Source organism: Pinus tabuliformis, chromosome 7 (genome assembly GCF_031772625.1).
Source record: "Pinus tabuliformis cultivar Carrire ecotype Pingquan chromosome 7, CPIR1, whole genome shotgun sequence".
Taxonomy (NCBI): domain Eukaryota; kingdom Viridiplantae; phylum Streptophyta; class Pinopsida; order Pinales; family Pinaceae; genus Pinus; species Pinus tabuliformis.
The window spans coordinates 255158055-255172921 of NC_142293.1; the positions used below are offsets into that span (position 1 = coordinate 255158055).

General features: G+C 32.2%; 1 protein-coding gene across 1 annotated transcript; it reads left to right on the plus strand.

Annotated features, from left to right (window-relative positions):
* The first annotated feature begins 4095 nt into the window (after positions 1–4095).
* On the plus strand, positions 4096–5138 carry LOC149246814 (NDR1/HIN1-like protein 1). The gene has a single exon (XM_089455767.1). The coding sequence runs from the start codon at positions 4172–4174 to the stop codon at positions 4793–4795; it is 624 nt and encodes a 207-aa protein (XP_089311893.1). The 5' UTR covers positions 4096–4171; the 3' UTR covers positions 4796–5138.
* The last annotated feature ends 9729 nt before the right edge of the window (positions 5139–14867 follow it).

The following is a 14867-nucleotide window of genomic DNA, read 5'->3' on the forward strand; positions in this document are numbered from 1 at the left end:
ATAGATTTCCTTATAGAAATTTAATATGGTATTAAAGCCAGTATGCCCCTTCGCCTCTCCCAGGATGAAGTAAATAAAGAGTTTAAAGAGTCTTTTGTTTGTTTTTCCCTCGCTTGTTTGCCCATCCTTTTGTTGCTCCTATGTAGATGGAGCTAGAAAGAGGGTGGTAAATCTATAGGCCCTGGCTTGTTTGCCCATCCTTTTGTTGCTCCTATGTAGATGGAGCTAGAAAGAGCGTGGTAAATCTATAGGATCGAGTCATCACGTGTAGGGAGAAGTGAAGCGCAGTAATGTGACTGTGAATTGTAGATCTATTTTTTCTTTGCACGCTGATCTTCTCATTTTAATTGTATTGCAGGTCGATCTGTGGCTCTTTGGTGGATATGTGACGTGTTTATATGGGGAGTTAGGTTGTTTGCCTGTGGTGAGCCGATCTATCTAGGGCGGCCTATGGTGCGTAGCAGAACCTGTGGTAAGTTGCCTCTTTGGAGTGTTGCAGAGGCTGGTGCCTATTCGTGCTATGAAATTCGGCCGACAAAGGCGTGATACTATTGGAGGAGGAGCGTTGTTTTATGAAACATCGTTCTCCCAGTGGTGATCTACGTTTTTTTGGCATCCGACTGTCTGAGGTGTGATCGTAGTATTGGTTTCATGGATGCAACCAGAAGCATTCAAGGAATAGTGGAGGAGTGGTTTTGCATGTCAATGGAGGAATTGGAGCTGTGGTATGCTTTCACTGGCTGTAAGCCGAGGAAATCAACTGTGTCATTAATTAAGAGTCGCAGGTGAGGATCTGGAGGAGATCATCTTTGTCATTATTCAATAGTCATAGGTGAGGATCAGGATCAGATTGCATTGCATTGACCTACCTTGAATTGTTACATTGGAAGCCTTGGATCAACATATACACATTGTTCTCGTATTTTTATATGGATCGACCTGAGAAGGTGCACTTGGGCTTCATTGAGGAGAGCCATAGGTGTTGCGTTCTGACATACAAGCATCAGTGAGCATGAGATGAGCAGCGATATAGTCATCTTGGAGGAGATCAAGCCTGGTGTCGACAGCAGGGTACTGAAATTCGTCAGCCCTTTCTCTCGAGTGGTAATGCCTTTCTGGAGTGTGCGTAGGAGAAGGTAGCCTCCGGTGCAGAGTGGTGCCACGGATCTAGAGTGTGTTGTTCAACACTTCATGCCTCGGCAGGGTTTGATTCTGGATCATTCACAAAATCAAGGAATCCACATCGAATGTGAGCTCGGGAGAAAGCGTTGTTGAGGAAGATCCTACATTTAGGGAAGAGTTATTGAACTTCTCATTTAGGGGGCATATTCTTCGTTTATCCAATTTTAAGGATGAGTCAAGTAAAGCATGGTTGTTTGTGTATGATTGGGTAAGCGAAATTTTTTCATGATGAAATTATTTTGGAATTAAAATCAATATATATATTGAGATTAGCCACCTCAATATAAATTTATTTTGTTAGAATTGATTATTTTAACAAATGATAGGTTAAGCATGGAATTTCAAGACTTAATTGACAAAGTCAAAGATGCCTGAGATGTGAACAATTTTAAAGGAGGTAAAGGAGTAGCAATAGCGATTAAAGGATGATGGACAACAAGGTGTAAGTTTATGTGAGTTAGTGTGAGTTTGTGGAATAGATTCACTAACATGATGTATTATGAGTAACACATATTAACTGTAAGAAAGTTTAGAATGTTTTGTAGTGGTCTTTATAATGGATGTACCTGGTAACTCCAAGATTTGGAGTGTGAAATGTAAGCCTAATGAGGCATGTGTATCCCCATAAAGTTCGTGGTAATATTAAAACCACTTTGTAATTGAAGGTTTGTGGTGAGCGAAAAACCATTTTGCAGTGGCGGTTTGTGGTAAGGCAAAAACTAAGTGTAAGAGTGAAGTGGACAGTGATTCCTATAGGCATGGTTTAGGGTCAGCCGACAAAACCCTTGGCCTCGTTGAGTCGGCTCTCTCGTGAGCCTTAGTGGCTCGAGTGCCTTAATGGCGCATTTGTGGCCCATAGTGGCTGGAGTGCTTTAGTGGCAGATTTGAGGCCCTTGATGGCTGAGTTGAGCCTTGATGGTTGAATTGAGCCTTATTGGTTGTGTTGAGACTCGGTGGTTTAGTTGGGTCTTGGTGGCCGAGAGCCCTTGTTGGCATGGATCAGGGTAATCCGATAAGACCCACAACATGGTTATGGGTAATTTGATAAAACTCATGACAATGATGTTGGAGGGGGATTTATGGGTATGGGTACATGTGTGTAGTTATAATGGCCAACATAACCATGTATATGAAGGACATCCTACTAAACTAGCGGTTGGACACCCATGCGTTCTTGTGGATGATTGTTCCTTTATATGGAGATCTACATTCTCTTGTTATGTTTGACCACAACTAGACTTTGCATATCAACACAAGTAGTCATTAAGGGGGTGTGTTGGAAGATGTAATTCCTACTTGTCTCAGTTGTGTCTTGCTATGTAAAGTAGTGTGTTCCTATTAGTTAGGAGTTGTTTCCTAGATTGATATGGGGTTGAGATATTCTCTCAACCTAGTGATTGTGTGTCCAAGATAGTTTCCCTATCTTGAAAGAACACTTCACATATTTATTTGTAACGTTATTTGATTAATTGTGAATATAGATTTCCTCATGGAAATTTAACACAATCTATATCTTAATCCTTAATTTTTGTTTGACCTATTGTTCTAAAATCTTGTACATAAGATAAAATTAAGGTAATATTTAGTCACTAAAATAATTTAGGGAAATCTAATGTACATAAGTGAAATTAAGATAATATTTAGTTAATGAGATCATTTAGACAAATTTAGTGCACAAAAGTAAAATTAAGATTGGTTATATATCCTAGACTAATCCAACATCTCCCTTGACAACTAATTATTAGTAAACTTATGGGGTTCTAGGGCATGGGGTTCTATGGTCTATCCTCCTCTCAAAGACCCATGTCACAACCAAGGGATTTGAACCTTTGGTCTTGGATGTTTTTATGAGGAGTGGCATTACTTCAATCACCAATTAAGTTGCCTCCTAAAATAAAAATGTAGTTCAATCGCCAATTAAACTGCCCCAAACTAAAATATACTTGACTCACAAATTAAACTCCCCTTAAACTAAAATTAAAATAAAATATAATTACTAATATAATTTACCATTATAATCAATTATACCTTTATAATTATTTTGAGACCGCCCACATTAAAATATACTTCAATCACAAATTAAACTCGTAAAATATAATTACTAAAATAATTTACAATTATAACCAGTTATGCCTTTATAATTATTTTGAGATGTTGAGCTCTTAAACGAGACATTTAAGCTCCTCTTCTTTTCTTTTCTCTTTTTTTTTAATTATGTTTTTTGATATGAAATATGTAATTTTATTCTAGCTTCTAGATTAATGAACTTTAATTTGAGGCCGATAACTTCATAACTGGAAGGCCTTTTGAATAATTAATTTCACATTCAATCGTTAACAAGTGAATAATCAAATGCAATGAGCATTACTTATCCTCACCTCTAATCTAAGTTCACCATTGAACGTATTTGCCTCCTATATGCTGCATTTATTTTCATTTTTTTATGCTGGCAGAACATCGTTTGCACAGCTATGGTTTGTGTTTTTTTTCTTTGATAAAGTCGTGCCCGAGAAAAATACAGTGAAAGCAAAAGAATAACTTCTTTGCTAAATAATTCCAAAGAAATAATTCCAAAGGACATTCATTAACCACTTTGTAAATTCAGCCAGAAACCTGAAACCTAAGTAACAAATCTCTTCCATGCTGGAAAATGCGATAACGGAAATAAAGCCGGAGTTATCCTTTCATGGAACAAACCCTATCTGAGAAACAGAAACCATTTTACAAGTTTGTTGCGAACAAAAAATTCTGAAATTGACTGGCTGATTCTTCAATTATTGGAAAGAACTTAAAGGTTTGCCGTCTCGCACTCTTGGAATACATTCTCTTACCATCTACAAAGCAAAGGTAGAAACCATAGTTGTATAAAAATAATTGATTCCAATCCATTTCTCAATATAGTCTCATATTGTCTCTGCATATTGCATACTCTTCCCTGTTTCCGATTTTGCAGGTAGAGTGTTATATTTCAACTACTGCCACACTTACAATGGACTACCGGCAACCTTTAGATGAAGACCTCGTCTTCCAATTGAACAGAAGAGCCACTCGTCGCAAGCGCATGATAACGTGCTTGTATTTCACGATCCTGGGCCTGCTGATCGTGGGTGGGCTTCTTGTATTTATAACATGGCTGGTGCTGCGCCCCCACGAGCCAAGGTACTATCTAGAATATGCCTCCTACCCAGAGCTGAATCTTACGGGCAGAATTATGAATACGAGGATGGAGCTGAACCTCACGACAAGGAACCCAAATGGCCGAATCGCCATATATTACTATAAAATGGAGGGCTACATTTACTATGGTGATCAAAGAATTGCAGGTTCGGATATTGGTCACTTCTATCAGGGCCACAAGGAAGTTAGGGTTCTGCAGCCCACTTTAACAGCGCACTCTGTGATGTTGAAAGAGGACGTTGCCAGGGATCTAAGGTTAGAGAATTCGGCCGGGACCTTCGAATTGAAGCTGAAATTGTATGCTCGAATTCGGTTCAAGGTCGGGAGCTGGAAGTCCGGTCATTACAACATGAGGGTCAAGTGTGGTCAATTGAATGTTGATAGAATTAAAGGTGGTAATTTCTTCGACCACAGAAGATGCAGCGTTTATTTGTGATTTTCTTAGGGTTTCTAGCTTGTTGCCCCAGGAATATTTCTGATTGGGAGACTTATTCACACTTGAATGAGATCCGAAGATGGTTGAGATCTCAATGCTATATATATTAATGGTATAGCGGTTTCAAAGTTCTCTGAAGAAAATAGTTTTGATTTGTTGGAGAAACCATATAAGTGCTGGATGATGAAGATATGGATGATTTCTTGATATATGACTAGACACGGTTGACAGGCTCCATTTCACATCAGTATGACATTAATCCATACAGCACAAATCAGCACTGTATTTGTATGTTTTTTTTCATTGGTATAGGATTTTGTATTAAAATATTTTCTCTAGTCTATATGGCCAAAGTGTCTTTTCATGTGTAATTCTTTATATAGTTGTACTTTTCACATGTAATGTTTTATATTCAATGTATAGTCTTAGTTTTTTTATCCATAGTGCAACTATGGAGTTATCAATATGTTTTTGTTTTTGGTGTACTATAGTTATTACGAAATGATAGAATATTTTAATAAGAGTTATTGATGAAATATTTAAAATTAATGACAGAATATTTTAATAAGAGTTATTGATGAAATATTTTAATGTTAATTTTAGATTGAAATATATATTAAAAAAATAATTAAAGGAAAAATGAAATATTCTTTACATATATATTTTTTAATTTTATATCTTTATTTTTTATTAGAGGGGTTCATAATAAGGTTGATCTTTTACTTGCATAGTAATATATGATTTTAATGGAACTATTTCCATTATAATTCTAAAGGTAGATTCCAATTACCTCTACTATAACTCTAGGTGAGCCATGTAGCCAAGGGAACTCTAGGTGAACCACACCACCACTATAACTCTAGGTGATGGAGGGTACCACATACTCTAGCTAAACCACTCCACAACTATAAGTCTAGGTTAGCCACACTACTAGGGGTACTCTAGGTGAACCAAGATAAATCTAGCTGAGAGAACCAAGTTACACTAGCACTATAACTCTAAGAAAACCATGCGTATCATCTCTGTCATCTTTAGGTAAACCATGATAAATCAAAGTGAGTGAACCAAGTTACACTACCACTATAACTTTAAGCAAACCATACCTATCATAACAATCACTACATATTTTTTATTTCTTATTGTAAAAGGTAATCCTAAAGGAATTTTTTACAATTCAATATAAATATAAAGAAAATGTTTTTTTTATTATTAATAACATTTTTTAATATTCAATGTAAACAAATATTTCAATATTCAATTTATTTAAAATATCAACTTTATGTATTCTAAGAGTAATTAAAAATGAAATTATTCTCATAATATAAAATAAAAATAGACTTTTTATGATTTAATAAGACTTAATATGAGAGAGATGTTTAAAAAATCTTGACTTTTTAAAAGTACTTTCAACCACCAATTACAAAAAAGAATATTTTATGGGAATATTTTCAATACAAACTTTGTAAGATAATGATGAATAAAAATATGCACTGGTACCTTAAGAAAGAAAAACATTATTCTTAATTTTTTCAAAAGCATTAAGATAACTCTTTCAAGATCATCATAGTTTTGCTGAGTTCAAAGGTTAAGGAAGTTGGTATGATAAACATTTTGAAGTTTAGATCTAATATATGCATAAGCTAGACAATATAAGATGAGTGCATGATGTAATGGTCGGGGGGTCGGTTTACAAGCTCGTGCGGAGCTGCACTGCAACGTATTTGGGCCATGGCCGGTGATGTATGTACTATGTACAGAATGTATTTGACAATATATAGCTTCTTGAGCGGCCCCACCCCTGGAAAAAATAAAATAAAATAAAATATAAAAAATAAATAAAATAAATAAAAAATAGAAAAAAATAAAAATAAAAATAAAAAATATATATATAAGAAAATTTGGTTTTTATCTTTAACCCTCTTAGTGTCACATGTTTTTTTCATCTTTAACCCTCATAGTGTCACAAAATGTGACAAACTCTTTTCTCCCATGGTGTTTTGGGAGTTGACCAACTCCGAGTATCATTATGGAGCCCATGATAATTATTTTTTTTTATTTTTTTTCAAGGCATAGATATTTAGATTTTGTAGAGTTATATGGATTACCTACTTATAATATATTTCCTTTTTCTATCTAACTCTTGATAGCCCCACAATTTCTCCCTAAGTTTTGAAGAAATATTTTTTTTAATATTATATGTATTGTGCACCATGATCTCTTCCTTTATCCCTAAAAGGTTTATCCAAGACTAGGCATCCTTGTGCCATCCCTACTTTTGTAGAAGGTGGTTTTGACTAGAGTTAAAAGCAATTTTACAAAAAAAAAAAAAAAATCTTCCATCTTGTTTAACATCTTCTTATACATAAGATATTGAAATATTTTACTTAACAATGGCATTGAAATATTTTGTTTATATAAAACAATTTAAAGTAAGAAATAAATGAGATGTGTATTTCTTTACATGTTCATTAAGTTAAAAGAAGTGTACATTTTATTTTAATATCAATCATAAATAAAATATTTAGATGTCCATCTTAAATAAAATAAATTTATATTAAATTTTTGATTATATATATATATATATATATATATATATATAGATATATAATTCTTTCTATTACTAGTATAATATTCCGCATATTAAAGGAGGTTAAATAAAATAGTGTTATATATATAATGTTTTCTATTGCTCATATGATACTTCCCATATAAGAGCATGTTAAATAAAGTAGTGCATATAATATTTATATTAATTAAAAGGAAGAATATTTTTAAGATTTAAAAAACATTTCAATGATGAGTTATTGAGTCTGTTGGAGATGTGTTTTATATACATAGATAGGTTGATTGATTTAACAACTTCTTATACATAAGATATTGAAATATTTTACTTAACAAAGGCATTGAAATATTTTATTTATATAAAATAATTCAAAGTAAGAAATAAATGAGATGTGTATTTTTATACATCTTCATTAATTTAATATCAATCATAATAAAATAAATTTATATTAACTTTACGATAATATATATATATATATATATATATATATATATATATATATATATATATATATATATATATATATATATATCTTTCTATTACTAGTATAATGTTCCCCATATTATATGAGGTTAAATAAAATAGTGCATATAATATATATGAATGGAAAGGAAGAATATTTTTAAGATTTAAAAAACATTTCAAAGATGTGTTATTGAGTATGTTGAAGATGTGTTTTATATATACATAGATAGGTTGATTGATTGAAAGCAAATATATATATATATATATATGGAATTAACACACATAGATATTTATTATAGATCCATTTTACACTAGCTCTATCCCCGATTAAGAGAAATAAAGTACATCAAAATAAAATGTCTTTTGCCAAAAAAATATTTCAAAAAAAATTGCAATCTTGAAAAATTTAATCCCTCTCTATATATGATAAATTTAAAATTAATATAAATTTTAATTAAAATAATTCAATATGAAAAAGATGCATAATTCATTCCATAATCAAAATAAATTGAAATACTATCTATCTATCTATCTATCTATATATATATATATATATATATATATATATATATATATATATATAGATATATATATATAATTTAAAAAATTAATAATTTGATAATTGAAGTCACAAAAAATAATTGGCCTTAATATGTCAAAACACAAAGCTTTAATATAGTCATTCCTCATAATTGAAATAATTAATAATTCAAAAAATCCTTAAATCTATTTAGCTCTTTAGTCTCTTTCTTTTTTCAAAATTCCCAACAACAATAAGTCACATTAAACCCTTTCTTATTTTCAACCTTTCAAAATCCAAATTATCCTAACACCATATCAAACCTTTTAGAACATTGAATGTTTGAAGTATCCCTTTTACAACATTGGTTTTTTTAAATTTAAAAGCATGTCTATATGCTCTATTAAACACTTTATTCATCAAAATTTCTAAGGCACTCTATTGGCATATCACGGCCCTCTATTGCTATGATCTTTCAAAGTTTGAAAACACTTTCACAACTTCATCTTATTTAAAGGTTTTGAAGTTTGAAAATATTTATTAATTTTTTTTAAACCACTATAAATCCATTAAATTAAATCCAATAATAATATTTTATATTAAAAAGTGATTACTAATTAATTTTAAGACTTTCTATTTTACTTGAAAAAATAATATATATTTGAAAAATAATATATATATATATATATATATATATATATATATATATTTTACTTGAAAAAATAATATATATTTGAAAAATAATATATATATATATATATAATTCTATTTTATTTTGATTGATGATCAACCACAGGTTTACCAATTCTCCTCGTAAACCAAAAAAACACTCTAAGATGTTTAACACTACGATTACCTTGCAACTCCATTGGAATTTTAATATTCGAAGTTTGAAGATATCCTTAAAAAAAACATTAATGGCAAGATTCGAAGTTTATATTCTAACCCCAATGATTAGGTCTTCTTTAACGGTCAAAAGGCACTTAATAACCGTACCCACCAATTGAATGAGAAAACATTCCAAAGGACTCAATGATATCTCTCTGAAGTCCAACATTTCGAACGTGGGCCCATCGCCCATATTCGAAAAATCATTCACTGGGCGTGATGTATAAAGAAAACCCCAAATGCATGACAAGTCGTTTTAGCCGAGCCAATTCAAGTACACTGTTCAAAATGCACACGACACCCTATTGTTTAACCAATGGGCCATAAGCAATATTCAATCAGTGGAATGACCAGGAAAGGTGCTACTCCCTACCTCCTAGGAAAAGTTTGGAAAAACCATTGGTTGGTTAGTATGGATTTGTACCGGTTAGATCTATTTTAAATACCGATCTAATATGAATTTAGAGATCTGATTTTTTGATGTGTAATTCTTTTATAAATTAGCATTATTTAAATGTTTTATATAGTTATTTAATTTTTTTTTTTATTATTTTTATTTTAGTAGATATAAGCAAAATTTCAATTCAATTTTGTTGACCAAGCAGTTACACATTATAATGGGATGTAAAATAAACCTCTTAGATCAATAATTTTGATATTAAATATATAAGGAAATAAAGAAATATAAAAGCTATATACAAATAATTTTACAAATTCATTAAAAAATTGTTTATATGTGACAAATCAAAAAACTAAAAGATATTAAAAAAAAAAAAAATACATCTAAATTAAAAATTAATTTTAAGAAGAGGAAAAAATAATTATTTTGTTAGTGTTTAATGTAAATTAAATAATATATAATACTTTAATGGACTAATACGATAACCTAATAAATTTTCGGAAGTAAAATGTTTAATGTATGTTTTTTTTGGGTTTGTGCTCTTCTCCCAAAAAATTATATTAAACTAAAAAAATCAAATCATTGTATATAAATTAAGGGAAATTAAAGCACTCATAAGAAAAATAACTATGGTATCTATTTTGTCTGTAATAAATTATCTATCATAATTTTGTTTTAGGTAAAAAGAATTGTATATTAAATTTATGGAACAATATAGAATTATTATTCATGTAATAATAAGATCAAACAATAAAGAACTTGTGTTTGCTAGAAATTATTCTAAAGTGGTATTGATTGGGGCACTAGTAGTTTGTCGTGGAGAGTGCTCAATCTCAACAAACTCAAATACATGGGCATGGCCCTTTTTAGCTAATGTTATAAGCTTGGTGTCAATAGTTTTCACCTATAGTTTCACCTCACCTAATTGCAACAATGTCTCTTAATAAGCCTCATTTATTTCCTACAACACTAATCTATACTAGATCATTATATCACTTTCCACATATCTTGATGCTTTCATATTCGAAAAATTAGAGGAATTAGCTCATAAGACCATTTTTATCGATAGGTTACAGTTTACCGAATTGGGGTTTTATACTTTTGGGAAGAAGTTTGAGGAAATAAATGATGTTTTTTGGGGTAAAACTTTGTTTCTTAAGTGTGACACTCTCTATTGTTAGTCCATACTTAGATATCTTCGTAACAACACAAGAAATGCTTCAAATAGAGTGTATACAAAAGTAACCCCACCCAGAAGTTGACCTTCTTGTTTTGACCACATGATTTGAGAGGATGCCATGTTAGGCCCCATTATTCATATAAAATAGGCTAGCCAAATGATCATGATTAAGAATAATGTAGAAGAGTTAATATTGCAACTCTATTTAAATGTTTAAAGTGTCAAACTTAACCACTACCTAACTATTTGTCATGTTATAACCAAACCACTTGGAGGAAAAGGGGTTTCATTCTATTAGAGTGCATTTTGTTCTAGAGATGAGCATATTAGCAAAGAATGGATAGAGAGGAGAAGATGAAAGGATTTTTGTACTATAGCAAACCACATGCCACAAGTCTTACTCCTTTATACTTGGATCCATTTCCATTAAGAGAAAGAAGAAGCATAGTAGCTTCACCTTCCAATTGTGTTTTCTCCCATAAGGGTTTCCCATATCATTACTCATGTTCATTGTGGTTTGTGCGTTTTATTTCATTGTTCTCTCTTTTCCATATTTGTATCTATTACGTGAATAAGCATAACACAATAGGTAACGAATCAGTAAATCTAGGGAAAAATTAACCCTCATGGTGTAGATTTCAATTTTTCAAATATATTTTTAGTAGATACATTGTGGCAAACTATCAAGTGGAATATCCACAGCAAATAACAAATGATATTCGTAATGGAGCAGGTTACTTAGGGTATTTTGTGGGAATTTGTAAGGGATCCAAATCGGTTTAAGTAGAAAGTCATAAAACTGTAGCCATGGCCAAAAAATATATTAGTAAACCTCAAGATGTGGTAGAGGAGATGTTCTCAAAGTTGGAAGAATAGGTCACAAATATCACCCATAACATCAATCTCCTTATGGTGGATTTGGCGAACAAGTTAGAAATTGAAGAAGATGGAGGTTACAACATAGAGGTTAGATGATATGGGAAATCATGGGATCAAGAAGAATTACAGAGGGATTTTAAGAAAGGAACAACCTAGTTCAAGTTTCATGAACCATTCATAATCATGTTCAAGGTGGAAGTGAAGGTAGACATCAAGCCATATCAAGGTAAGACTGATGCCTTGAAGTTAAATCATTGGTTGCAAAAGTAAATGGCTTATTTTAATGTTCACCATGTAGAGGAAGAATAGAAAATTCCATTCACTCATAAAAATTTAGAGGGCCATGCCCTGACCTAATGTGAAAGCACATGGAAACCATGAGATTGGAGGGAGACCCTCAAGTGGATTTCAAAAATCTCAACATCTCACAGTTCTTCCCTATCAAGTATGTATAGGACGAGTGGATTTGGTGGCATTTCTTCAAGTACAGACAAAGGAAGAGTGTACACTAGTCCACCACAAAATTTAAGAAGATGGAAATAATGTTGGGTATCTCCCCAACGAAATAGACATAATCCTCCAGTATCTCAGGGATCTACATAACCATCTGTGGAAGCAACTGATGTTATTTAAACCCAGAATGGTGGATGAGGCTCGTGTGCAAGTACAGTACCTCAAGAACATCAACTAGAAGAAAGGGAAATTAACTGGTTCAAAGCAAAAGGAGCATAAGGAAGCTTCCAAGGAGGGTAAGAAGAAGTGGAAACAAGGAAAAGAAAAAAACTATAGCAGCCACAACACACTAATGAAAAGATATGATAAACCACTATAAACATTATAACATTGATGGTCATAGAGAGTAAAAGTGTTAGAAGTTGCAACAAAAGCTCAACTCAAATAACTGAAATAAATATAATAAGAAGAAAAATATCATGGCCACATATTTGAGTATGTAGGTGGAAATCATATGAGACATGGATGAGATATTTGTACATCAAATCAAAAGGAGGTGAATCTAAGTAGCCTTTAGTGACACAAAGATAAGGAAATGACCAAACTATTCCATATAAAGACAGGAGTCAAGAAGATGAAAATCGTTGTTCTATTCAACTTAGGATCATAGAATAATATCATATAAATGAATCTAGTCAAAAAAATGGGATTGGAGACTCATGATCATCCTATTCCATATCCATTGAGATGCGTCAACAAGGAGGTAGAGATATAGGTGAATGAATAATGAAAAATCAAATCTCTTATTTGTTAATTTTATTGATGATGTAGATTTGGATGTAGTTCCACTTGATGTATGTGGAGTTGTATTTGGGAGTCCCTATATGTACATGTGGGATGTGATCTTCATGCAAAGAGCCAAATATTACCACCTCATCAAGGATAAAACATCTTTCATCATCAATCCACACAAGGGGAAGTCAAAGATATTGTTGGTAAGTTCCAACAAGGTTAAAAAGTTGAACAATTCTAACAGTAATTATGTTTTGTTATTTTATAAGTGAAAATCATTCTATATAAGAGTCCATTAGAGATGAGTCATCCCTATAAAGGTGCACTAAGGAATAAAAACAACAATTGGAAGAGTTTTTATATGCATATATGGGTGCGTACCATGAGCCTAAAGGGCTACCACCCAAGACGGAGGTAGAGCACGAGATCCATCTGTTTCCAAGCACTGTTACCAAACATTGGGTTTTATATATAGTTGCTTATGGAGGTAAATGAGGTGTATAAGTAGTTGCGAAAGCTACTATAAAAGGGTGTTATTCAACCAAGTACCTTACCATGTGGGTCATCTTATAAGTGTGCCTAAGAAGGATGGGATAAGGCACATGTGAATTTATTATAGGGTGTTAAACAAAGTTTATTTCAAGAATAGGTACCCCTGCCCTCAATAGATGATCTTCTAGATCAATTGTAGAAATCCAAATATGTCCCCAAGCTAGACTTAAATTCAGTGTATCACCAAGTTTGAGTAAGAGAAAATGATACCTATAATTCTTCCTTCAAATCATACATGGTTTATATGAGTAGTTACTTATGTTGTTTAGTCCATGTAATGCACCAGTTATGTTCATGAGGTTCATCAATAATATGTTATGCCCATTTATAGATCCATTTGTTATTTTTTATTTTGATGATGTATTGATATGTAGTGCTACATGGAAGGACAAAACTTGATATTTGATGTAGGTTCTAGACACATTAAAGAAGCACCATCTATTGGAAATTCCAAAGAAGTGTGAGTTTACATAATAGTATTTGGTGTATATAGGATATGTGATAGGTAGAGGAAATTTGAAGATAGAGCTTGTGAAGATGGAGGCCATCATGAAGTGGTTGGTGCCTACTAATTTTTTTGAGGTTAGTAGTTTTTCGAGGTAGCATAATACTTCAGGAAGTTCATAGCCTCATTTTCAACAATAATATAACCACTCCACGCCATAATATTGTGTGGCCAAAGTTTCCTATGGGGAAAGGGTCAACAGAGGGATTTTGAGGAGTTAAAGAAGAAGACCAATCAAGCATTGGTTTTGACATTATTGAACATGTAGTAACCCCTTGAAGTGGAGACATTTATGGGAGAAATATTGACGTAGGGATAATACCTATATGCTACCACTCTTAATTATTTAATTGAGTGATTCTTGTTGAAAATAATACTAAGAGGGGGGGTGAATTAGTATTACCAAATTCTTTTCAATATGCCTTCCAGATTTATACTTTAATTTATTCTTCAGATATTGATCATTAATTTGTATGTCAGTGCCATATAATAATGAACAAGAGAAAGAAAAATAGATAAACACACCAAAGAACACGAGATATAAGGTGGAAACCCATTGTGGGTGAAAACCACCTGCTGCAATATGTCTCTATCTTCTTTCAATTAGAAACTTCTTTTACAAGGATTTTGTACTGGTGCAGTCCTTTACTAGTACGTAGGCTACAACCGGCAAAGAGCTACAACTCTCTCTCGTTTTCCAGTCTCTCCTGGAAGGGAGCTACAACCCCCTTTGTTCTTCTACTTCTTTAAGGACCACGTTTCATTAATTTTCAGACTGGATCCAAGAAGATCAAATAATCATCAAGTACATGCAAATCACCCAATCTCCTTATACAATCAACCAATGAATCACCCAACTTCTCAGAATGCTGTAA